The 25,670-nt window shown below is 42.1% G+C and overlaps 2 protein-coding genes across 6 annotated transcripts in view; one reads left to right on the forward strand and one right to left on the reverse strand.

Annotated features, from left to right (window-relative positions):
* Window positions 1-25,670, forward strand: part of cttnbp2 (cortactin binding protein 2) — a 114,783-nt gene that overhangs the window by 12,318 nt on the left and 76,795 nt on the right. For all 5 annotated transcript variants that reach the window (XM_032547991.1, XM_032547954.1, XM_032547963.1 and 2 more), the window contains exon 2: window positions 558-665. In XM_032547991.1, the coding sequence (XP_032403882.1) occupies window positions 558-665 (108 nt within the window). The remainder of the gene's footprint in view (window positions 1-557; window positions 666-25,670) is intronic.
* On the reverse strand, window positions 20,524-25,653 carry LOC116709467 (uncharacterized). The gene is made up of 2 exons (XM_032548011.1): window positions 24,861-25,653; window positions 20,524-21,981 (listed from the first exon to the last, which is right to left on the reverse strand). Exons 1-2 carry the CDS (start codon window positions 25,622-25,624, stop codon window positions 21,393-21,395), a joined length of 1,353 nt encoding a protein of 450 aa, XP_032403902.1. The 5' UTR covers window positions 25,625-25,653; the 3' UTR covers window positions 20,524-21,392.

The following is a 25,670-nucleotide window of genomic DNA, read 5'->3' on the forward strand; positions in this document are numbered from 1 at the left end:
AATACCTCTAACCAACACTTTAACTTTTGCCTTTTGATTAAAGAGCATTGCAAAGAATGACTTACTGTGGGTTAGCTAGTGGCAGCATTTTTAAACAATCTATCTTAATTACCAGACATGCTTGGTCAGATGAACCTCTGCAAAGAAGAAAAAGGGCTAAGTGTGTGTCTGTGCACATCTGTAGCTCTGCTGTGCAAAGTCGTGTTCCATCTTGGGCAAATAAGCTCAAAAATTGGATTTTTTTGACAAACCTAGTATTGTATGGTGTTACTGAAAAGGTTTTTATACAGATCTGTTTGTGGTTTACTATCTGTGTGGTTATGACTCTTAATAATTTGAGTCATAGCGTATTTCAGTGCAGTTCAAGATGATGGTCCACTGAAAGCAATAGTTTTCCAATAGCTGTTTTCTGTGAACAACCATTGTTTCAGCTGCTCTCGTTATAGCTCTACCCCACTTTAACAGCTTTAACTTTTGGTCTGATACGTAACCTCTTCTTTTGCTCAGCTGCAGTAATCTCTTTACTAAAGGTGTGTTTTCTCTGGCTTGTCTTGCAGAAATGTGAGTTCAATATGGATAACTTGAGCAAGCCAGAGCTTCTCACGCTCCTCAGTATCATGGAAGGGGAGCTTGAAGCCCGTGACCTGGTTATCGAAGCACTGAGGGTGAGTCCCAATGATAGACACTGCAATAGAACAAAAGTGTTATATCTGTGGAGTTTGCATGATTAGATTTATGACCCTAGAAATGTGTTAGTATCAATTATCATGAAGAGACTTGAAAGGTTGGTAGGTCTACCTCTGACACAGAATGCTTGTGGAACCACCAACAGAAAGTATTCTTGCAGCTTTTTCACTCTCTGAAAACTACATGGAAAGAAGGTTTCTCTAACTGGAGATTTTGTAGGCAGCTCTAACCAATTTCAATTTATTTTTAAACAATGCTTAGCCTGGTGGTGTATTATCAGCCTAGTAGCCTGCCAGGCTGATAATACACTGAATGAATTTCTGTAAAACAGCCCAAAGTGTCAGAGGTAGATAAAGGCTAAATTCCTACAGGTTTGGTATCTGAAAATAAACTAAAAATAATGACACCATGGTTCTTTTACTCCTCAAGGCAAATTATAGCACACTAGAATCTTTATTTACATTTTTATTATATTTACAACATATACTGTAAATATGTCAAGATCATCTCAATATCAATAGAATTGGTGTCACCCTAACATTTGGGAGGAAAACAACTCTAATTTGGATTGTTAAATCATTCATGTTGTTACTGTAGCTACATAGCAGTCGTTCTATCATGATCAATCAGTCATTTTTTATATCCAGGCTGGAGGTGTCACACCAAAAGGGTTGAGAGAGAAGTCAGTGTTAAATTGTTGAGCAGTTAATATTTTAAAACTAAGACTAAAATGATTACAATTAGCATTTAGCACTTGGCATTAGTGATTATTGTGGTTAGCGTGGTTAGCATTAGTGAATGCAGCCTCTTCATGCATTATCTGAAGAGTTTTGGCTAAATGTTTTGTTCTCCAGAACTTCATTTCCCAGAATCTCTTCCACTGCCTAGGCTGCTGTGTGCGTGTGTGTGCGTGTGGGGGCGTGTGTGTGTGCGTGTGTCCTGTGGGGTCAAATACCAGGCTGTTTATGTAGATTATCCTCCTACTGCAAGAGTTCTGCTGCAAACAGACGATCACAGATCTCCGTTCACCACATCATTAGAGACCCAACGCTGTAAAACCAATGAAATCAGACTTAAGTGGAATTAATAATAGATTGTTGTATAATGATTATGGTCTAAAAAAGAGTTATTTAATTCTAGTCTTTGTGAAAGTCTGTAATTGGAACAGATCTTAATGTGCAAACTTTAAAAGGATTTAAATGAGGCACACAGCAGAGTACCTGCTCCTTTTAAACCTAAAACAGGTTAATGATCCACAGTCCTGGGCAGGTCTTATTGTTTTCATTTTGTTATTTGAACTTGCATTAAAATATTCTAACTTTACTTTTAATACGTTCTCTGGGGCGTTGCTCTATTCTCCAAGTAATTCCATGAAGATTAGCAGTTTTTTGGTAGATTTCTGCTGTGTATGATGTGACTCTGGTGCCTGGGGTGAAAGAAGCAGCAAGGAGAAAAACTGCCCTGTTTCCTGGAAAAGGAGAGCAGAGTTTTACCTTAAATGTGACATTCCCAGATTATTGACTTTACAAATCCAGTCTGTTTCTGTGATTTGCTGAACTCTTCAGTCAGATAAAACAGACAAACTGTTGTAATACAGCGAGCTTCCTGTAATCTAATTTAAGTGTCAGCCTGAATAATCAACCTACGTGTGTATATATGTTGTTTTGAGCAACTTACTGATACTGTCATTAGGTAAGTCTTCTCTCCATGTATTTGCACACCGAAGAGTGTTATTGTTGTGCTCGTCTATGGTGCATTTACTGAATTGAAAAAGATCTGACTTATAGTTTCAAACATAAAATCTGGTAACCAGCCAATCTCTCAGAGCATCTCTGTCTGTCACTGCCCATATGTTAAGCATAGTTCTGAACAGATGTTTGAAGATCTTGTTGCCGTAAATTGTAATGACCAAAAGTAAGGAGACACTTTAAGATTCCTATTTCTGTATGATTAAAATGACAGCGATGAGTGTTGCCAAAAATAACTAAAGATTGCTTAAATAGTGGTGCACCGATTACAGTTTTGGCCAATACCAATATTTTTGCCTAAATATAGACACGCTGCTAGTTGACGTCACAAATCCAAGATCCTGTGTATTAATTGTCAACACTACGACTACAAGATAACAAGGTCTATGGATTTGCAAAATCAGTGAGGCGCAGGGAGGAAAAAGGCAAAAATGGAAAAAATGTCAAGTTAAAGAATTGTCTTTTGGCACTCAAGCATGGTGCACATGTGCAAAATGTCTGGATGAAAACAATGAACATGCAACATAGCGATGAAGTCTCAACGGTAGGGTGACTATTTCTAACTTGCAACACAATAACATGTAACGTAACCTAGTGGGTGGGTCTATCAGTCAGACCTCAGTCATGCAGAGCAAAAGGTGGCAATGGCTGATTTGTGGAAGTGTGTAAGGTTTATCTTACATGTAAGTATCAGCCGCTCACTGATCTTCTTAAATGAAGGAAATCGGGACTAATTTATCACTCCTATGCTTAAGTGTCTGTGCTACAAAAGATTAATAGCCTGAAGCTGTTGCCACCAAAGCATTATGTTTCAGAATCTGTTCCAGAGTCTAAAACTTTACTGTCCTCAATGACTTCACCAGCGGGGAGCTGAGGGCAGCAGGACTTTTAATGGATGATGTATTGATCTGTGGTTACTAAATACTGAACTTGAGGTCTTGTTGTTCTCCAGGAGACTGAGAAAGAGTTGATTTCTTTCTGAACAAACCCTTGCAGGACCTTCTCTCTCTGCACTCCTGGATTTAGGTAATCTCAGCTTGCCAGTGCTCCACTTCAGGCTTGTCCTCCAGCTTTTTTTTGTGTGTAACACAAAGAATTTCTGTAGAAAAAAAAATGCTTTGAACACTTGTAAAAAATTAACGTATATCGTTTACATGCCCACCAGGTAGTGGATCATTCATTCTAGAACGGCCCCAAACCCTTGCAAGACTGAGTGGTCTGAATGAGCAGAACTGACAGGAATGGTCAGTTCTGCTCATACTGAGCTTATTTTCTTATGCCATCCACAGCCTCACTGATACTGAACTGGACCTCTTGCCTCCCCACACAGCGGCATCTGCTCCATGGAGTAGTTTGCATATTTCCTGAATTTCCTTTCCTCTGACAGTCTTTCTGGGTCTGCCATCTCTTCCACTCTAATTATGTTTGTTTTGGTTGTTCCTTTTTCACCAGCCATTCTCATATGCTTTCTGCGGACATTAAAGTTCTTCCTCGTCTTTTTTTGGGAGATGGATATTATCTCTCTCTCTCTCTCTGCAACTCCGGCACAATGAATCTATTTATTGTGTCACAAACGAGAGTATCTGAGAATAACATGAAAAAAAACAGAGGAATATCTTTCATTTAAAAAGTAAGCGCTTTAAAGAAGTTTGAATCCTGAGCTGTCAGTTCCAGTTTAGCCGACGTTGAGCTGCTGAGACAAAAAGGAAGATGGTAGAAATGGAAGGTTGATGTCTCAGACAAAGCAGTGCACTGTGACAGAGGGGATTAAAACCACTCCCCCCCGTCCCCTTCATGCTTCAGCTTTCTCCCAATGCCCCTTGATAGCCAGAAGAAAAGTATCATCTGGCCACCAGCTGCTAGGCTATCAGTGGTATTGAATATTCTTTTATGGGTAGCTAATGTAACCACAGAAGCAGCCAAACAGCCTTATTGTACAGCATATCTAAAGCATGTCACACTTCCGCGGTTGACGAACGGTGACCTATGCTCAACCTCTACAGTCTGGCAGTGATATTACATGTTCTATTTCCCTTTTCTCCTGTTCCCACAGTGTTGCACTCATGGCAGGTTCACAACAATTCCTCGTGGTGCTAGGGTGTTTTTAAAAAGCTCTTTCGCTGCAGATTAATTAGCATCTGGTCAAATGGGGCTGAGATACCGTATCAGGTTTCGTCCTAGAGATGAAAGAAAGAAGACTGTAAGGAGATCAGCCAAAAAAGACCGAGGCGTCACATGGTAACCATGACGGGCCTCTACAAGTCCTCCATCCTTCTGTTACAAGACATTTTAAGGCTGTGAGAATGAAAAGCAAACTTTCTTTGTGATTGCAAGCTAACGACTTAATGGGTATTTCCAGAGATAATGAGGCTGCTTTGACATTACTATCAATATTTTTTTATTTTTGGCAGATTAGCCATTTGCACCACAAAGGACATGAGCCAAAGCCCAAGGTTAGGTCTAACGCAGGTGGATAGTGGTGCCTTTCTGCTGGCCAAAATTAACCATTTGCACAAATTTTAAACTCACCTCCAAATCTGAGAAACTGATTCAAAGCCTTTTAATGTATTTGACATTTCAGTTTATATTTTCATTGTGGTAAGAAGTGAAGATAAATGCAGCAGAGATAATGAACCATTAGGTGTAAAAGTGTTGGTGGATAAGGTGTTAATAAATACTTTTGCTCTTTTTATCGGTGCTGCAGGTGACAAAACTGAGACAAAAGGAAACTCATTTTAGCTAAATCCTGGATGGTGGGCTGAGAAGTAGATATGAAACAAGATCTTCTGATATTGCAACTCCACAATAGTTCACTTTGAAGTGAACCAGTCTTGTGAAGCAGTACTGTCAGCATGTGACTGTCTGGTGGAGGTAATGTAAGAGACTCCGGTGGGCTCTAAATATGATGCTTTGAACTTGACACATAGTAGTAAATATGTTTAAGACTCTAATTTTGAATCTCTAAAGGAAATAGTAATTTGCATTGTTGTGTTGATGAAGGACCTGCGACAGACTGGCAACCTGTCCAGGGTGACCCCGCCTCTCACCCGGAACGTTCGCTGGAGATAGACACCAGCAGCCTTCCTGATCCCACTAGGGGGCAAGGGTGTTAGAAAATGGATGGATGGATGGATGGTGTTGATGAAAACAACTAATAAATATTTGGTGGAAAAAAAGAAACAGTTTTTATTCTCTTTCTGTAGACATAGGAGCAGACTTCTAGAATGGTTACTTGTATTCTCTAGATCTTTCTCTCCTCTACTTTTATGTCTTTTCCCTACCTATTTTTCCTTCTTTTCTCCTTTCTTTCCATCTCCATGTCCATTACACTTGAAGTGAACCAAAGCAATTTCCATTGAAGTTTATATAGATTTCAATTACAGCATCGTAGCGAAAGCTGTATTGCTCCACATGTGACAGTAAATCTCTTGGGTCTCACCAACAATTTTGAGTGCCTCACTGCCGGAGAAGACAGAAAATAATGAAAAGAGCAAAAGAACAGTGACAGATCAACATTTGTTTCCTCTTCAAACTACTGCGTGTTTGATATTTTTCCCTGGCATAGGAAGACAAGATGCTAATGGAAAGTAACCTTCCACCTTTGCCTTAATATGCATGTAATACTGTAGCACACTTTGTTTGGTCACCAGCTAAACTTGGATGTGATGGATTTGTCTCGGACAGACATGTACACTGCACTTGTCTGTATGTAAAAATTGCAGCAATGACTCATTAGAAACACTCTTTGATTTCACAGTATGCTGTGCTGTGTGCCTGATAAAGCGCACACTTTATCAGCATGTGCTGACACACGCTTGAAGTGCTTGAAACACAAAGTTTCAAGCATTTGTGTGCATGAAACTTTGAGTGAAATGTTTTCTGTTTATTTTGGTTAATAGTTATCTGACCACTTGGAGGCAGCAATTGAGAAAGAAAGTACATAAAACAAGGAAATGACATCAAGGCAAATTAATGAAGTTCATTGTGATGCAGCAGGACACTGTGAATTTCCCCCAACACACAGTCACTGATATGGGAGTGTATCAAAAGTGACACATATACTGCAAAGGTGTGAATTTTGATGTTTCACAAAATCTTCTATATTTCCTCACGTTTAAAACCACACAGCTTTCATATCTACTGTATATATGCCAGCATACGTAGCAAACTTAAACATCGTTATGTTAGCATTTTCCCTCATTCAAACATTTATCACACTGAACTAGTTAATTTCATACTGAAAAAACAAAACAAAAATCAGACATGCTGCACCTCAGCACAGCCTGTGCAGTGGGTCAGATTGTCAGGCTCATTGGAACTGTTATGTTCCTCCTCTCTGTGGGAGAGTTGAATTATACAGGCGCAGCTTTCATTATTTGATCCATGTGAAAATGACCTTATGGGGTGATTTTGCTGACAAGGAGTGACAAATGAAAAGACGGGGAAGATAAGTATCTTATCAACAAACCTTTATGACCAGCCATAACAAGCATGCACAGAAATATTGTAGCTGTTATTAAATAGTTAATAAATAAAAACTATAGATGAAAGTTTATGTTCACACTGAGAAGGATGATAAGGGAGGCAAAACCATCTCCATAGCATACTGGTGGGTACCTGGATTAACATTTTCAGTGTGAAGTTGTGCTGCTGTAATAAAAAGATTTTTTTTCCCAGTTTCCCTATTAGCGAGGAGGATGCTGTAAGTTGTTTTTAACAGCTTGGCTCGGTGTCGGTTCTAGTGCAGCTCTAGTATCTGAAGCAGTGCGTTCTTTATCAAGGCAACAAGCTACATAAATGTAGCAATGAAACATGCCACTGTTTTACGTCTATCATTACTTATCTGACAGACAGACAGACAGACAGACAGACAGACAGACAGACAGATAGATAGATAGATAAATCTTTATTGTCATTGTCACAAGAACAACGAAATTTAAAAAGTGCCATCAGAGAAGAACTTGTTCTTTCTTTCTCAAATCTCTTTACTGCAGCGGGATGATGTCGGCACACACTCTCAGCTAGGGTGGCACTCTGATGGGAAGTTTCTCTCCGAAGCTGAGCCAGGCTTCCTGGAAGTGTTGTTGCTAGCATGAGCAAGTCACAGTTTCATCAATGCTTTCAGAATGGTAGGAGCTAAAAGAAGAGAGCAGTTTAACACTTCCTGAGCTTCAAATCGCCATGACAACCTGCTACTTATATGAGGTATGCTAGCCATGATGGACAATACAGATGTCATGTACTGTAATGATTTAAAGATAATCTCAAAATGACAAATAGATTCATATTTTAAATTATTTTCATTGGATCATCAAAGAATATATTTCAAGACTCTAAAAGAATATAACAGAGTGCTGATGAAAAAATATGTTTTTTTTATTACATTTTAAAAATGTACAGTATTTCTCAATAATATTTCTCAGTGATCACAGGGGACATTTTAGAGCAATGAAGACAGTAGTGTTTTGACAATTTATCTTTAGCAAACTCCAGTGCTTTGCAGTTGAAATACCTTCTTACCATCACCCTAATTTTAACCTCTTCCACAAATTCTCTATCAGAATCAAGTTTGGTTCTAAGTACATGAATATTATTTGTGTTTGTATGATCTATCGGCACTAACATCGCTTTTGTCCGATATAATTTTCTAAACATATCGATATTGGTCTGATAAATAAAACTGGATCGATATTTACAACCAACACTTATTTCCATCTTTCTGCTGTTTGTTTCTGGAGGGGGGAATGGAGGAAGTTGGCCATGTTGTGTTTGGTCATGTGACAGTAATGGTGACTCAGCGCAGGATTGTGGGGAGTTTGACTGAAACAGAGAATCAGAGGTGAAGTGTTTTTTTTAAAAGTGTTGAAAATGTAGGGATATGCAGTATATGTGTAATATAGATGCATACAATATCAGTTATTGGCCATAGCAGCAATATTAATATCAGATACTGATATTGGCCCAGATTTTCAGAGCAGTGTGTCCTGATTACTTAATCTATAAAAGATTATTTTAAATCTGCCAGGCTTATTGATATTTTTGGCCTTAACTGGGACTGCTCTTTACTCAGCTGGCTTTGTGCTTCTTCTTACCCTTCACAATTCTTTTTAATGTTAAGCTGAATCTCTCACACACACAAGTCCTGAACCCAGACAGGAGTTCCTTTTTCTGTTTGGTTTAACCTTTACCTTTCTCCACAGACAGAAGCTTTTGGAAATTAAGACATGCTGCTGGTATGTCTGCCAGCCACCATCCGGCCCCTCACAGTCAGGCTTCATCTGTAGGTCATGCGCTATAACATATGACTAAAAGTGGCTGTCAGCACTGTGGCTATGCATGCTTAGTGCAACGCAACACATGCTCAGAGCTATTAGGCTTTCTCCAGCGTCATGTTATTTCCTACCGTCTAGCTATTTAAGGCATGCCTTGTTGCTGGGCTTTTCCAGCTTCTCTCTCTCTGTTCAGACAGTGACAGTGATGTTTTTTCATTATTTTTTTGCCCTTGTTCATCTCCCGTTTGTTCTTTTAAGTCTTTGTGTTTGGGAGATTCTACCTCTTTGTGTCACCCAGTGCTTTTCTTCTCTTTCCTTGTAATTACCAGCAGATTCAGTCATCTGCTGAGCGCTGAAGTTTTGAGTCTTTTTTTAAGGCAGGCAAAAATTCAAGAAAGTACATCATCCTTATATCCACGCTTTTTAAAGATTTTCAGAAAATAAAATGTTTTGTTTTCCCCACCATCTTTGTGACCAAGTTTATGTATGAGCTTTGCTTCACAAATGAAACACTTGATGATTATGATGATCTGTAACACATCCTGCTGTCACTGTAATGGAAGCAATTCTGTGTTCGGTTTGACAAAACAAGCCGTTAACGTTGGCTTGTGACAGAGTCCCGTCTGTTCTACCCGCTCTTCCCTGCTCACCACGAGCCAATGAGCATCCTGCTCCGATCGGCTGGCTGCCTAGCAACCAGAACCCTTCACCCCCACCTCAGCTCCCCAGCCCAGACCCTTCCTCATAAGCTCCCAGGCTCATGTTTCACAGCCAGCCACCCACTCGACATTCAGCACAGAAAGGAGGCTGAAAAGACTCGCCACAACCATGCCCCTGTTATGGTGAAGTGGTACAGTCCAATAGTTGAGTCAGTTCTGCTTCTTCCTCTGTGTGTGAGAGCGTGTGCACGCACAGTCAGTTAAGAAGATGGATGTGTTCCCAGGGGGACAAAGTTATCAGAGAAATCAAAGAGCATGTCTGAGTGTGTGGATAATGTATCTGGGGCAGCAACTGAGGATTATTCAAATCATTATTGTATTCTTTTTGTCTGAATTGCTTAACGAATGCTATCTAACAAAACAAAAACAAAGGTTGGGATTGTTTTTGTTTATAATTTATAATAATAAATTATCAATTTATTATTATAAATTGATAATTTATAATAATCATCAATTATAAATTCCCCTAAATTTTTCTGTTTTCAATTTAAATAGCATGTTATTCTCTGCCAACACAGTTTTTCTCATTTTTAAAGGGGGCAGTATTATGTATTTTCCAGCCAAACAGTGCCATTTTATGGCACAGTCAAGTAATTTGTTATCTTCAATTGTTATATAATTGAAGGTAACAATTAGCATTTCAAATGCCGGTGGAAATTTGACTTTATAATGTAACCCTTTAGTAATGTTTTTACCAGCATTGCACTGAGAAGCTTGTTCCACTTTAAGCATTTGCTGAATGCTGTTTGCTAGTCTGAAGGATCTGGGCGGGGGAGTTGCTCAGCAGCTTGGAAACACTAACTGCGAGGAAGAGCTGTGCCTTGAAGGCAGAGCTAAGTCCACCAAGGCGTTTTGTACATAATACTGCCCCCTTTAAGCACCAAACTTTGAACTATACCATGTTCCAAATTATTATGCAAGTGATATTTTCTCTGATTTTCTTAAATGGTCAAAGCAAATGATGGTCAGTATAATTTTCAAGTAATGAACTATTACAGTATAAATCAAATTTTACTGAACAAAGCTCACAATGAGAACAGTATTTTTTTCAAAAATAAAAAACTCAAAATGCACTGTTCCAAATTATTATGCACAGCAAATTTTCTAAACATGTTATGGATTATAAAGAACTGCATTCTTTGAATGTGCAGCATTAAGTGGTCACATGTACTAAAATCAAAAGCTATTTCAATCAAAAACATCTTAACAGACCGAGTTCCATGTTAACATAGGATCCCTTCTTTGATATCACAGCACAATTCTTGATCCATTGAACTTGTGAGTTTGTGGAAAGTTTCTGCTTGAATTTCTTTGCAGGATGTCAGAAAACCTTCCCAGAGCTGCTGTTTTGATATGAACTGCATTCCACCCTCAGATCTTCTGCTGGAGGATACTCCAAAGGTTCTCAATAGGGTTGAGGTCAGAGGTCAGAGGAGGATGGTGACCACACCATGAGTTTCTCCCCTTTTATGCCTATAGCAGCTAATGACACAGTGGTATTCCTTGCAGCATGAGATGGTGGATTTTTATGCATGAAGATGATTTTGCTACAGAAGGTACGGCTCTTCTTTTTGAGCGATGAAAGAAAGTGATCAGTCAGAAAGTCCATATACTTTGCTGAGGTCATTTTCACACCTTCAGGGATTCTGAAGGGCCCGACCAGCTCTCTCTCTCTCTCTCTCTCTCTCCCCATGATTTTGGCCCAAAAAATGACTCCACCACCTCCTTGCTGACGTCACAGCTGTGTTGAGACGTGGTGGCCATCCACCACCAATCCACTACTGCGTCCATCTGGACCATCCAGGGTTGCCCAGCAGTCATCAGTGAACAAGTCTGTTTGAAAATTAATCTTCATGTACTGCTGGGCCCACTGAGACCGGTTCTGCTTGTGAGCTCTCGTTAGGGGCCCAATAGTAGGTTCATGCACCGCAAGCCTCTGGCGGATCCTCCACCTTGAAGTTCCAGAGGCACCAGCAGCTTCAAATAACTGTTTGCTGCTTTGTAAGCACATTTTAACAGCTGCTCTCTTAATCCGATGAATTTGTCTAAAAGAAACCTTCCTCATTATGTCTTTATCTGTACAAACCCATCTTTGTTCTGAATCAGCCACAAATCTCTTCACAGTACAATAACGCTTCAGTTTTTGTTAAATATCTAATGTTTTCATACCTTGTCATACGGCACTACACTATCTGATAATTTTTGTCAGCAGAGATCCTTTCTCTTTCCCATATTGCTTCCATTACACCTGTGGCCTGCTTAATAATGTGGAACATCCTTCTTAAGTAGATTCCCTTTAATTGAGCTCATCAGACAAACTAATCAACCAGCTCTCTGAAATTAATTATAGTATTCAAAGAGCCCTGACACACAATACCATCTATAAATTTAATAGAACAACAAATTTTTTTTATCTTTATCTTAAATCCAATTTGCATAATAATTTGGAACACAGTGTAGTGAGAGCTATGGCATGGGTACTGGATATCAGTTTGATACTCACACAAAATCTATTTTTAAGGATTTATCTACTGTTGGAACAGCTCCAAGGGCAACTCATGTCGTCTTCAGGGGCAACCTTTTGTTCATGGGTACCACGTTGGTGGGACCTGCTCTAGGCCAAGGAGGCAAAGCTCTATGAGGATGATGTTCTTGTGGACAGTGGATGCCTGGATAACTGTTTACCCGTCAATCAGACAGTTTATGAAACTGAAGCCAATCAGGTGCAGTGGTGAAACTTTGTGGCAAAGTGGCTAAGCTGGCAGCAGTGAGGTGACTGGTGTTTTATGCAAACGTGATGTGTTGGGCTGGTCTTTCAGTCAGCTAGAACAAAATGGGCAGGGACTGAATTTCTTACTTTTGCAGAGGTAGATAGATAAGATTGTTTTTTCCTGTAAGTATTTGCCAATCAAAATCATAGAAAACTAAGGAATCCGGGACCAATTTATTGGTGTACCCCTACGTAGGTCTGTATTTGCTCTATTCATCTGCACTCTATCACTCAGACTTTCCATCTTACATCTTTGTTGCCAATGAAGAAGTTTGATTCTTTTTTTCTGAATGTTCTGGAGCCTCTAGAGCTGATGGTGCAACAACAGAGCGTCTTCAGTGAAGATCCTCTACAACACAGACAGGTATTCGAGGTCTTCCAAACCACATCAACTATCATCTGTAATTTATCTTTGAAGAAAACTACATGTTGCTGAACACCAAGAAGAGGGACATATCAGCATGGAATTGTCTGACATTGTTAGAAGAAATCTCATGATCTTGGTCGACTCTTGGCACTTTTGCCTTTCTGTGTCCTGTGAAAACTGTCATTGTGAGTCAAAGCAGTAGGCAGGGAGCTGAGGAAGTAGGTCACAGCATCTATCATTCTAACTCTCCTCACTCTTAATCCTCTCTCCAACTCCCGTCCTCCTTTCCTTTTTTTATTTGCACTTTGGTCTACATTTCCAATTACCAACGATGACAGAACTATGCATTTTTCTGCACCGGTGCATAATTATTTAGAACACTGTTTGTAAATTGCTTAATAGCTATGCAAATACACTGCCTGGCCAAAAAAAAAGTCGCCACCAAAAAATGGTCACACTCTCTAATATTTTGTTGGACCGCCTTTAGCTTTGATTACAGCCCGCATTCACTGTGGCATTGTTTCAATAAGCTTCTGCAGTGTCACAAGATTTATTTCCATCCAGTGTTGCATTAATCTTTCACCAAGATCTTGTATTGATGATGGGAGAGTCTGACCACTGCGCAAAGCCTTCTCCAGCACATCCCAAAGATTCTCAATGGGGTTAAGGTCTGGACTCTGTGGTGGCCAATGCATGTGTGAAAAAGATGTCTCATGCTCCCTGAACCACTCTTTCACAATGTGAGCCCCATGAATCCTGGCATTGTCATCTTGGAATATGCCCGTTCCATTTGGGAAGACAAAATCCATTGATGGAATAACCTGGTCATTCAGTATATTCAGGTAGTCAGCTGACCTCATTCTTTGGGCACACAATGTTGCTGAACCTAGACCTGACCAACTGCAGCAACCCCAGATCATAGCATTGCCCCCACAGGCTTGTACAGTAGGCACTAGGCATGATGGGTGCATCACTTCACCTGCCTCTCTTCTTACCCTGATGCCCCCATCACTCTGGAACAGGGTAAATCTGGACTCATCAGACCACATGACCCTCTTCCATTCCTCCAGAGTCCAATCTTTATGCTCCCTAGCAAACTGAAGCCTTTTTTTCTGGTTAGCCTTACTGATTAGAGGTTTTCTTACGGCTACACAGCTGTTCAATCCCAACCCCTTGAGTTCCCTTCGCATTGTGCGTGTGGAAATGCTTTTGCGTTCACAATTAAACATACTCCTGAGTTCTGCTGTTGTTTTTCTTCGATTTGATTTGACCAAACGTTTAAGTAATCGCCGATCACGATCATTCAGGATTTTTTTCCGACCACATTTCTTCCTGGAAGACGATGGTTCCCCACCATCCTTCCAGTTTTTAATGATGCGTTGGACAGTTCTTAACCCAATTCTAGTAGTTTCTGCAATCTCCTTAGATGTTTTCTCTGCTTGATGCATGCCAATGATTTGACCCTTCTTAAACAGACTAATGTCTTTTCCACGACCACAGGATGTGTCTTTTGCCATGGTTGTTTAAGAAATGAGGAGTTACTCATTGCATCAGCTGGGGTTAAATAACTTGTTGCCAGCTGAAAGATAATCGCCTATGCAGTACTTATCCAATAAGAGGCTTGTACCTATTTGCTTAGTTAAATCCAGGTGGCGACTTTTTTTTTGGCCACGCAGTGTATTTGCACTTACAGCAAACGTGGTTGGAGTGGGAATCCTTGGGGAAGCTTGGTGTTTTACTTGATGTTTTTGGAACATACAAGCCAACAATTATTGCATTCCAAATAGTGTTAAAATAATATTACTCCCACTGTTAATGATGCCATATCCACGGAATATTGTGCAGCTCTAATGATTAGCTCAATAGTTCCTGTGATACTTTATGTTTGAGTCAAGCTGAGCAAATGTTTCCCTTTCTTGTTCACTTAGATTTTTCATCTGCCTCTATAATAGTTGTAGGCAGAGTGATATGGCCTGAAATTAATGGAGTACACAATATATACGACAATATTTAAAATCTCTTCTTCACCACTGCAGCAATGGCCGACCAACTAAGGCAGGTGTGGACAGTGATTCGGGCGTTGGGTTTCCTTCCGAGAGATACAGACAGTCTGGTGACTGGTGCAACACGGACTAGACGATGCTACACTTTAATTTAATACCATCTTTTAATTTACAGCACCTCATAATGACTGAAAATGTTGATTTGTAGACAAAAAGAGTATGACTTGTCACACTATTGTCAAATTTTATCTGTTAGGACAGAACAGGTTTCAGGCCCAAAATTTGATTTATACTTCCTAGTCTCAGTGATCTGCAAAGAAATTCATGTCTGATGAGGCACCAGTCATGTTTCCATCCATCCAATTGTGGAAGTGTGAGAGTAGTCCACATTGTTTTGTGTCCGCATCATCCTGTCATGTTCTGTGTTTTCTGTGTGTTAATTTCGAGTTTCCGGTGTCTCTGTGTCTCCGTGTTGTCCTGTTCTCCCCTCGATTACTCCCAGGTGTTTCTCGTTCCCTAATTACCCCGTGTGTATTTAGTGTCACCTGTGTCTCTGCGTCTCTGTCGGGTCCTCGTCTAATGTGCGTTCTGTCTTTCATGTTAGCCATTCGTTTTAACGGTTGCTACCGGCATCGAGCCCTGGCTTCTGCTCGGCCGTGCTGCCCGTTGATTGGACTGTGTGTCTTTATTAAAAATCAACTATTCATCTTACCTGGGTCTGCTGCGTCTGCCTCACCACTCACCACACCTGCATTTCATGACACATCCATGTGCACTTCTATGCAAAATAATAACGTTAGTCGTTGAACAGTAGATACTTAGAAAATGAAGAAAACATGGAAAGATCATGGAAAGAAAAAGAAGAATCCAATTTATAACAAACTGTCTCTATCGCATTTCAGTACTCTCCAATGCTAAGCATCCGATTAATTAAATCCGTACTGTTCTTTGGTGTTGCTATATTTAGGTTATGGTGTGAAGGGCTGAGGAAAACCCTTAGAAAGCTTCAGTCCAACAAAACAAGAGCTATATATATATATATATATAGGTCCAAAGATAGATAAAAAAAAAAGTATAAAGAGAATTCAAGATAACACCCTAGAAGTCTGCTTCTACACCTGCAGAAAGATAGAATAAAACAAACAGCAACATGCGTTTTCATAATATAAACAATCATCAAGCCTCAAATACTTGGAGTTTGTTGTCTGGGTTTTGAATAATGGCAACCTCAAGGCCCACCCTCTCCCCCAAAATTGTAATTTTATGTTATTAAACCTATGCTTATGGCACAACAATCTTCCCAAGCACATTTACTCAGATTCCAGTTGTTTAAGCAGAGCACAACAGGAAATCATCAGGAATGAAAGAGAAAGCCTTTGGTTGTACTTGTCTAAGGTAAAGCTGCTGCTGGTTGATAAATCTCATGCTAAATATTCTCAAATTACTCCAGAGAAGCAAGTGCTATTTCAGTTAACTGTCATTTTGTTTAGCCCCACTCAGCTGTTGCTGTATTCACAAGAGGGGCAGTTATGGAGTAACCTGAGCTACAGAAAACGCATGGCATAGGAATATACCCCACATACATGACTCCTATTGCTACAGTAAATGTTCATTCTCTCTCTTAAGCTTTTTCACTATCTCTCTTTGATTTACACCATCCACACGCTTATACACGCATTCTGTGCTTCCCTGGTGTGTATCGGTGTGTGCGTGCATGCTTGTGTGTGTCCTGTGCAGCACTGAAATGAGTGTGGGTGTTTCGTTGGAGGAGAATGAGAGCAGCAGCTGTGAGAGGCCAACTTCAGGTTACCGAAAAGTGAGAGAGAGAGAGAGAGAGAGAGAGAGAAAGAGAGAGAGAGAGAGAGAGAGAGAGAGAGAGAGAGAGAAAGAGACCCACAGATGAATCACAGAGAAATATGAGGGTTTTGTTCTTTTATCTTGTCAGCTTTATCTCCTCCTTCTCCTCACCTGTGCATAAAAAGCAGCATACATTATTTTGTCGAGCTGGTTAACCTGCTTTTTTTTTTTTTTTTTTTTACTGCTGATGCTGCTGCTGCTGCTGACGGAGCCAGAGGCAGCAGGGACCTAGCGTGGGAGTTTTCCAGCTGTAGCTGCAGGAACAAAAACTCAACAAGAACACAGCAAAAAAAGGAAATAAATAAATAAAATGGAGGAAATGTAAAAACATGCAATTAGCCTGATGTCATGAAGGAGTATGGAAATTGTATTGTGTTGCTTTGTGTCAAGCTGATGTAGGTTAAATGTACAGAAAGTGCTTCTTTCCCATCCACATCAGCTCTTAATAGGCTGAAAGTAAAAAATGCCTGCTAATGTGGGCGTCTAATTAAATGCAGTCATTACTGCCTTTGCCAGCTTATTTCAAAGAGTTCTCCTAAACATCCTTTTAGATCTCCTAGTTTGTGAATCTTAGTAATTAGTGAAGCACTTTTCAGCTCGTTGTTCTTAATAGTACTGATATTGCTGTTTTTATCAGATCCTCTCCAAAGTTAAATTGAGAATAAAGAAAAATTCTTTGTTTTCTAACCTGTTTGTGGCAGGACTCCACTAGGTTTAGAGAACCAGTCAGCGCCTGTAGTAGTTACTTGTGAGCATCTTACGGCTTTTTAAAAATTTTTTATTTTATTTTACCGAGGCAAGAAAGGAAAATAAGGACCTATCTGTTCCATGACTTACTTCCTTTCCTCCCTTCCTTCATCCAAAGCCAAACAGGCGTCATGGTGACGTGGTTCTGCACACACCTTTCACACACACCGTAGGCCACCCGAGGCACCTCTCATGTTTCACTATATGCCACGTCCTGAGCATATAGGTAAACAAAATGGTCACAGAGTGAGCAGCGCCCTTTTCTGCAGACAGTCTCTTCTGTTGACAAGGCCTTTGCAGTTTCCAAGGAGCTTTTTTTGCTGTTTGAGAATCTGTAGGTCTTGTGTCGTGAAGGGGAGAACAACTCTTCTCTTTGAACAAAATGATGCAAGTTTTGTCAATGAGAGCTGCTCTACGCTTTGGATGAAATATCGGAGAATGATTACAGTAGGGAAGTCCCAGCTATTGACTGGTAATGATTGTTCTACTGTCTGAGACTATGTCAGCTGCACCCTCAGAGAGCCAAGTGGCTGCAATTGGTGCTGGCAGTTTTTGTGTGCATTGCTAGCTATTTGAGTTTGCAAGTCTTTTTTCCTGTGGGAAAGACTTTCACAGTAAGAGAGAGGTTGTAGTGTTCTTCCATCTTTGCAACATTACGCCACAGTCAAGGAGCAGTTGAGAATATCAGTCATTCAGCTGGATGATGTTCAAAAACAAAGAGCTGATTTAAAGGATGTTTTCAGACTTGATAGTTCTGAAAGATTTGTTCGATTGGGGACCAAAATTACATTGCACTATGTCAAATGAACCAAACCCTTTGATTAACTAGTTTACCCCTTTGCCTGTGGTGGCGCTGCACCAAGAACCCCTTAAGGAGACAACATAAAAACCTCTGAAGAAGACACATTTCGTCATCATACGTGAACAGAGTGGCGTCAGATTTTAGCGGTTGTTGGAACTTTCATTTATCGATTACAAAAGACTACAAGGAATTTCTAGAGCTAGAGACATGCATTTGTTTTGGTTGTATTTACACAGAGTGCCCTGCATTATGGGCCACTTCTTGCTTTTGGAAGCCGTCTTCAGGCTGCGGTGTCTATGAGCTGAATTAACTTACTCTGCCTTAACATTACAGAGTTTTCAAGCATTGCATTGAGTTTATTATCTTTAATGAGTAATTAAACTATAAAAGAGTACCTGGTTTGTATTTGTAACTAACTGAAATCAGTATCAGAACGTAGGTATGACAAAGGGAGTGATCGTCATCATCATGAAGATGCTTGAAAGGGAAAGTTGAACCAAACTGTTGTTGGTGCTTTTACAGGGTCCACATACCAGCAAACCTCCAGTGTTGTATTTTCTCTACTGTTATATTACGGGGCTGCTGTGCTAGCCCTATAGAGGATTCATGTGGTTTTTTTTCTACATAGCCCCAGATTATCACAGAAGTGCTTTTAAGGTCACTCTCCCAATAGAACAACTTTAGACCTCGTCCTGTTAAAGCACAGTTTTCGGTGCACTGCCAGTTCCTGTTCATGGTCTGCCCTTTTGGAAAGTTATGGCATGGAAGCTAAAGGAGAGCAACCATCTTTGTTGCTAGGGTAATGTCATTCTCAAAGTGCACAGACTAAGATAAAGCATCAGCTTCAATGCAGGGTCTCAACCTGCTTTTGCATTTCAGCCATTAATCGATTGTGCTGACCCTCCAGCACAACTTACTGTCTCCCTGTTGGCTTTGTGGTAATGCATTTTGTTGCAAAGACAATTACATTTTACTCCCATTCAGCAGCTACCAAAGGACTCATTGCATGCTTTGATGCCTCTAAAACCCGCCGTCGCTCTCCACAGCAATGACTTTTGCAAACACTGAGCCCTCTCTTCTCTTGATTTCGATCTTTGAGCCGTTTTGTGCTTAGTGAGTGTCCCACTTTCTGGGAGGGAGCTGCAGGTTGGGACTGATGTGGGAGAGGAAGCTGCAGTTGAGGGGTAGGAGCTTGAGCTGTGCTTCAGCACAGCTACTGCTTTGTCTTAACGCTGATTTCCTGAGTAACACTGGCAGCTCTGTTCTTAGCCAACATAAATTTCTGGTTAAATCAACAGAAAAAGAAGCGCTCTGTGTGGATAATGAACTCCTGTGGGTTTGGGTCCTCCCATCTCCAGCTATTAGCAAACCTGGGAAAGTTTAGTCATATAACATCTTCATTATTCTAATGATGCTGGTATTATCAGCATGTCTCACGAGGCAAAATTATCAGTAAAATATCCGGATTTTTCCGTCTCCACAGGAGAACAACATAGAGAAGATTATGAAAAATGTCACTGCTGAAAGTGACTGTGTGATTTTTCACTGAGAACAGCCATCATCCTATGCCATGTGAAAAACTACTTCAACATGCTGCAATATATTTGGTTTTATTGTAAATGAGCAGTTCTTTAACTGCAGATGACTTGCCTTCTTATAACCCTCCCGTGGTCTTAAGTGTGCATGGTCCAGCAGGGTTGAGTTTTTGTGTGTGTGTGTGATTTTGGGAACTGATGGTCTGACGGGACCCAGCACACCTTCCCTGCATCCCTGCAGTCTGACCATGACATGTGCTCCTGAGCTTTGCACCAGGAGAAAATGCAACTATGTTGGCTAAGAGTTGCTAATTTTAGCATCATTAGTGGCTAATGGTTAGCAAGTCATAGTAATCTCACATTTTGATGCTTACAAAAGCTCATATCTTGTATGTCTTTGCTGATTTCCAAACATGCTAGCTAGCCAACAAGCAGTCGCCAATCAAACTACAGGAGCCTTTCTTCTGTTCATTCTTCTTGACAAGAGTTTCAAACATAGGTATAGGGCAGGGGTGTCAAACTCCAGTCCTCAAGGGCCGCTGTCCTTCAACTTTTAGATGTGCCTCTGCTGCACCACACCTGAATAGAATAATTAGGTCATTAGCAAGACTCTGGAGAACTGATCTACACAAGGAGGAGGTAATTAAGCCATTTCATTCCAGTGTTTTGTACCTGTGGCACATCTAAAAACTGCAGGACAGCGGCCCTCGAGGACTGGAGTTTGACACCTGTGGTATAGGGTGTCAAACTTAAAGCAATCACCTTTACGATTTGAGCAAAAATAACTGTCATTTAGATATATCTCATACATCAAATGTTAACAGCAGTGCTTCTTGATGCAGACCTCAGTTAGAGGAGAATGCTTTGTCGTTTAATATCATGAGATCTTATGTAGAAAATACCCAGATGTGTTTTAGCTGCTGTGCAAAAAGTAGTAAAATGTTGGAACATCACTCTTGAGTTTCTGTGGGAGAGAAAAAAAAAATCTATTAAAAATGATGTCATAACCTTACATTGCAAGTGTTACCCCGCAACCTTGGAGGGCTGAGGGTAATGTATGTGATGGTCTTCCCTCAACGTGTGGTGCTGTGGTATAGAAAAAATGAGGCACACACGTTAAGCTTTCGCCAGCATAACAGGAAGATTTATTCTTCTTGTGTAATGAACATATTTTCAAATATTTGTTTTTTTAACAATTCAAATAACAGTGCATGAATTTGCTTTTCGATATTTTAATAGCCTTCACGACCTATTCTGCATAGGTAAAACACACTTTAATGTCCAAGCATCTTATCTTACAACAGTACCTTATCTGCCAGATAAATAGATACAACACTGGAAAGAAACAAAATGCATCAAACCAGTTCAATATGAAATTGGTAGTACTTTAGCCGTTTCTCAGCTAGCTTAATACATAGAAACCAAAGTCCGCTAGCATTAGCATACCCCAACCTCCAGAACTGTGTCCCGTTTTCCACACAATACTCAACACAAACCGGACAAAATGACTCACTAGTCAACAACCGATTCAATGAGCTCTTTAACTCCCGAAGGTCATCAATATATATGTACAAAAATACATTTTACCAACCTGTGGTATAGAAAAGATGAGGCACACACGTTAAGCTTTCTCCAGCATAACAGGAAGATTTATTCTTCTTCTTCTTCTTCTTCTTCTTTTGTTTTTTATTGGCGGCTGGCATCCAACTTAAGGTGCATTTACCGCCACCTACCAGACTGGAGTGTGGTCATCAGAGATCTCAGAGGGAATTAAATCTACCTCAATGATGTGTAGGATGTGCAAATTCACATCCTAACACACTCATTAATACCTGAATTAATGCATGAGCATGCACTGGCATACACACAAATATTTGTTCATATCCTAAATACGACTCATTAACCCAGTGTTATTTAAGAACCTAAATAAGAGATTTCTAACATAACTTGATTTATTATCTAATAGACTAATCATAGACAGTCCTATATTCTTTCTACTTAGTAACGACTTTAAAATCTGGCGTTCCTCTGAGTATTTATCACATTCTAACAAGACATGCTCCACTGTTTCCACCTGATTGCAATAATTACAAGCCCCATTCTCATGCTTTCCTATTTTAAAGAGCGAACTATTAAGTCCAGAATGTCCAATTCTAAGTCGAGACATAACTACTTCCTCTTTCCGCCTTCCACTCATATAATTACTATCTCCCACACTCTTTTGAATTGTATATAGTTGTCTCCCATTATCATGGTTATCCCATAGCTCCTGCCAAATCTTAATAATTTCTTTTGGAATAATAGATTTACCCTCATTTTTACTCAAAGGAATATTCAGATGAACAATATCTGATTTCAAGGCCTGCTTAGCTAGAATATCTACTTCCTCATTTCCTTCTATACCTACATGAGCAGGAATCCAGACAAATTGAACCAAGCATTTATTGTTATGAAGATGAACTAATAATTGATATATTCCATCCATCCATCCATCCATCTTCTTCCGCTTATCCGAGGTCGGGTCGCGGGGGTAGCAGCTTCAGAAGGGAGGCCCAGACTTCCCTCTCCCCAGCCACTTCTTCTAGCTCCTCCGGGGGAATCCCGAGGCGTTCCCAGGCCAGCCGAGAGACATAGTCCCTCCAGCGTGTCCTGGGTCTTCCCCGGGGCCTCCTCCCGGTGGGACGTGCCCGGAACACCTCACCAGGGAGGCGTCCAGGAGGCATCCTGACCAGATGCCCGAGCCACCTCAACTGGCTCCTCTCGATGTGAAGGAGCAGCGGCTCTACTCTGAGTCCCTCCCGGATGACTGAGCTTCTCACCCTATCTCTAAGGGAGAGCCCAGCCACCCTACGGAGAAAACCCATTTCGGCCGCTTGTATCCGCGATCTCGTTCTTTCGGTCATGACCCAAAGCTCATGACCATAGATGAGGGTGGGAACGTAGATCGACCGGTAAATCGAGAGCTTCGCTTTTTGGCTCAGCTCTCTCTTCACCACGACGGACCAGTACAGCGCCCGCTTGACAGCAGACGCTGCGCCAATCCGCCTGTCGATCTCCCGCTCCCTTCTTCCCCCATTCGTGAACAAGATCCCGAGATACTTAAACTCCTCCACTTGGGGCAGGACACCCCCCCTGACCCGGAGAAGGCACTCTACCCTTTTCCGGCTCAAGATCATGGCCTCGGATTTGGAGGCACTGATCCCCATCCCGGCCGCTTCACACTCGGCTGCGAACCGCTCCAGCGAGAGCTGCAGATCACGATCTGATGAAGCCAAAAGGACCACATCGTCTGCGAAAAGCAGAGATGAGATCCTAAGGCCACCAAATCGGATCCCCTCAACACCTTGGCTGCGCCTAGAAATTCTGTCCATGAAAGTGATGAACAGAATCGGTGACAAAGGGCAGCCCTGGCGGAGTCCAACTCTCACCGGAAACGAGCCCGACTTACTGCCGGCAATGCGGACCAGACTCTGACACCGGTCATACAGGGACCTGACAGCCCGTATCAAAGGGCCCGGTACCCCATACTCCCGGAGAACCCCCCACAGGGCTCCCCGAGGGACACGGTCGAACGCCTTCTCCAAGTCCACAAAACACATGTAGACTGGTTGGGCGAACTCCCATGCACCCTCCAGGACCCTGCCGAGGGTGTAGAGCTGGTCCAGCGTTCCACGACCAGGACGAAAACCACACTGCTCTTCCTGAATCCGAGGTTCGACTATCCGACGGACCCTCCTCTCCAGGACCCCTGAATAGACCTTGCCAGGGAGGCTTAAGAGTGTGACCCCTCTATAATTGGAGCACACCCTCCGGTCCCCCTTTTTGAACAGGGGGACCACCACCCCAGTCTGCCAATCCAGGGGAACTGCCCCCGATGTCCATGCGACATTGCAGAGTCGCGTCAACCAACACAACCCTACAACATCCAGAGCCTTAAGGAACTCCGGGCGGATCTCATCCACCCCCGGGGCCCTGCCACCGAGGAGCTTTTTAACCACCTCGGCGACCTCGCCCCCAGAGATTGGAGAGCCCAACCCAGAGTCCCCAGGCTCCGCTTCCTCAGTGGAAGGCATGTTGGTGGGATTGAGGAGGTCTTCGAAGTACTCTGCCCACCGGCCCACAACGTCCCGAGTAGAGGTCAGCAGCACACCATCCCCACTATAAACAGTGTTGGTGCTGCACCGCTTCCCCCCCCTGAGACGCCGGATGGTGGACCAGAATCGCCTCGAAGCCGTACGGAAGTCTTTCTCCATGGCCTCTCCAAACTCCTCCCACGCCCGAGTTTTTGCCTCAGCAACCGCCCGAGCCGCATGCCGCTTCGCCCGCCGGTACCCATCAGCTGCTTCCGGAGTCCCACAGGCCAAAAAGGCCCGATAGGACTCCTTCTTCAGCCTGACGGCATCCCTCACCGAAGGTGTCCACCAGCGGGTTCGAGGGTTGCCGCCGCGACAGGCACCGACAACCCTGCGGCCACAGCTCCGATCGGCCGCCTCGACAATGGAGGCACGGAACACGGTCCACTCAGACTCCATGTCCCCCACCTCCCCCGGGACGTGTTCGAAGTTTTGCCGGAGATGGGAGTTAAAGCTCCGTCTCACAGGGGATTCCGCCAGACGTTCCCAGCAGACCCTCACAACACGTTTGGGCCTGCCAGGTCTGACCGGCTTTCGCCCCCACCACCGGAGCCAACTCACCACCAGGTAGTGGTCAGTGGACAGCTCCGCACCTCTCTTCACCCGAGTGTCCAAGACATACGGCCGCAGATCCGATGAAACGATGACAAAGTCGATCATCGAACTGCGGCCTAGGGTGTCCTGGTGCCAAGTGCACATATGGACACCCTTATGCTTGAACATGGTGTTCGTTATGGACAATCCATGGCGAGCACAGAAGTCCAGCAACAGAACACCGCTCGAGTTCAGGTCGGGCGGGCCATTCCTCCCAACCACGCCCCTCCAGGTCTCACTGTCATTGCCCACGTGAGCGTTGAAGTCCCCCAGCAGAACAAGGGAGTCCCCAGGAGGAGCACTCTCCAGTACCCCCTCTAAGGACTCCAAAAAGGGTGGGTAATCTGAACTGTCGTTCGGCCCGTAAGCACAAACGACAGTCAGAACCCGTCCCCCCACCCGTAGGCGGAGGGATGCTACCCTCTCGTTCACCGGGGTAAACCCCAACGTACAGGCGCCGAGATGGGGAGCAACAAGTATGCCCACTCCTGCCCGACGCCTCTCACCTTGGGCAACTCCAGAGTGGAAGTATGTCCAGCCCCTCTCAAGGAGACTGGTTCCAGAACCAGAGCCGTGCGTCGAGGTGAGACCGACTATTTCTAGCCGGAACCTCTCGATATTGATATATTCTTAATATCAAATCTAATCTGCTAGATTTACCAGATTTAATACTTAATAATGCTGCTTGACTATCTGATGCTATGATAAATGTACTTACTTCCCTAGTATCATTACCAAGCAACCATTCTAAGGCCAATATGATGGCTGATAATTCAACTGTAAAAACAGCTAAATGGTCAGCTGTTCTCCTCTTAATCAAGACTTTATGGTGTGGGATATTCACTGCTGCCCCAGTTCTACCACTATTTGGATCTTTAGATCCATCTGTATATATAATTATGTTGTCTTTATATCTTTCAAAATATCTATTAACTACAACCCATTCTGGAGTCTTTCCCTTTTTAAGAATTTCATTTAATTGAAGATCAACTTCTGGAGTTAGAAATAACCATGGAGGAATTTCAGATTGAGGAACTGTAGCACTATACTGGAGCATAGTTAAACCAAGCTGTTTTGCCTTTATTTCCCCAATCCATCCAAAACTATTACAATTTAATTTATGATGTTCCCAACATTCCTTCAGCACCATCTTAGTTGGATGATCACACTTATGTCCTTGTAGGTTCACCCAGTACATGTACATTAATTTCAACCTTCTTAATCTTAAAGGAAGCTCACCAGTTTCTACTTGTAAAGCAGCTAAAGACGATGTTCTGAAAGCTCCACAACAAATCCTCAATGCTTGTGTTTGCTCACTATCAAGTTTTCTCAAATGACTGTCAGCAGCTGCCATATATGCTATACCCCCATAATCCATAATAGATCTCATGAGCGCCTGATAAACTCCCAACAGTGCACTTCTTGGAGCTCCCCAT

The sequence above is a fragment of the Xiphophorus hellerii genome, chromosome 2, assembly GCF_003331165.1.
Source record: "Xiphophorus hellerii strain 12219 chromosome 2, Xiphophorus_hellerii-4.1, whole genome shotgun sequence".
In the NCBI taxonomy this organism is placed as follows: domain Eukaryota; kingdom Metazoa; phylum Chordata; class Actinopteri; order Cyprinodontiformes; family Poeciliidae; genus Xiphophorus; species Xiphophorus hellerii.

Excerpts from the sequence above, each read along its gene's own strand:
- LOC116709467 (XM_032548011.1), bottom strand. The coding sequence starts at position 25,624 with ATGAGATCTATTATGGATTATGGGGGTATAGCATATATGGCAGCTGCT. Across the intron at positions 21,982-24,860 it reads TTAGATTTGATATTAAGAAT|ATATCAATTATTAGTTCATC; the intron begins ATATCAATATCG and ends GATGGATGGAAT.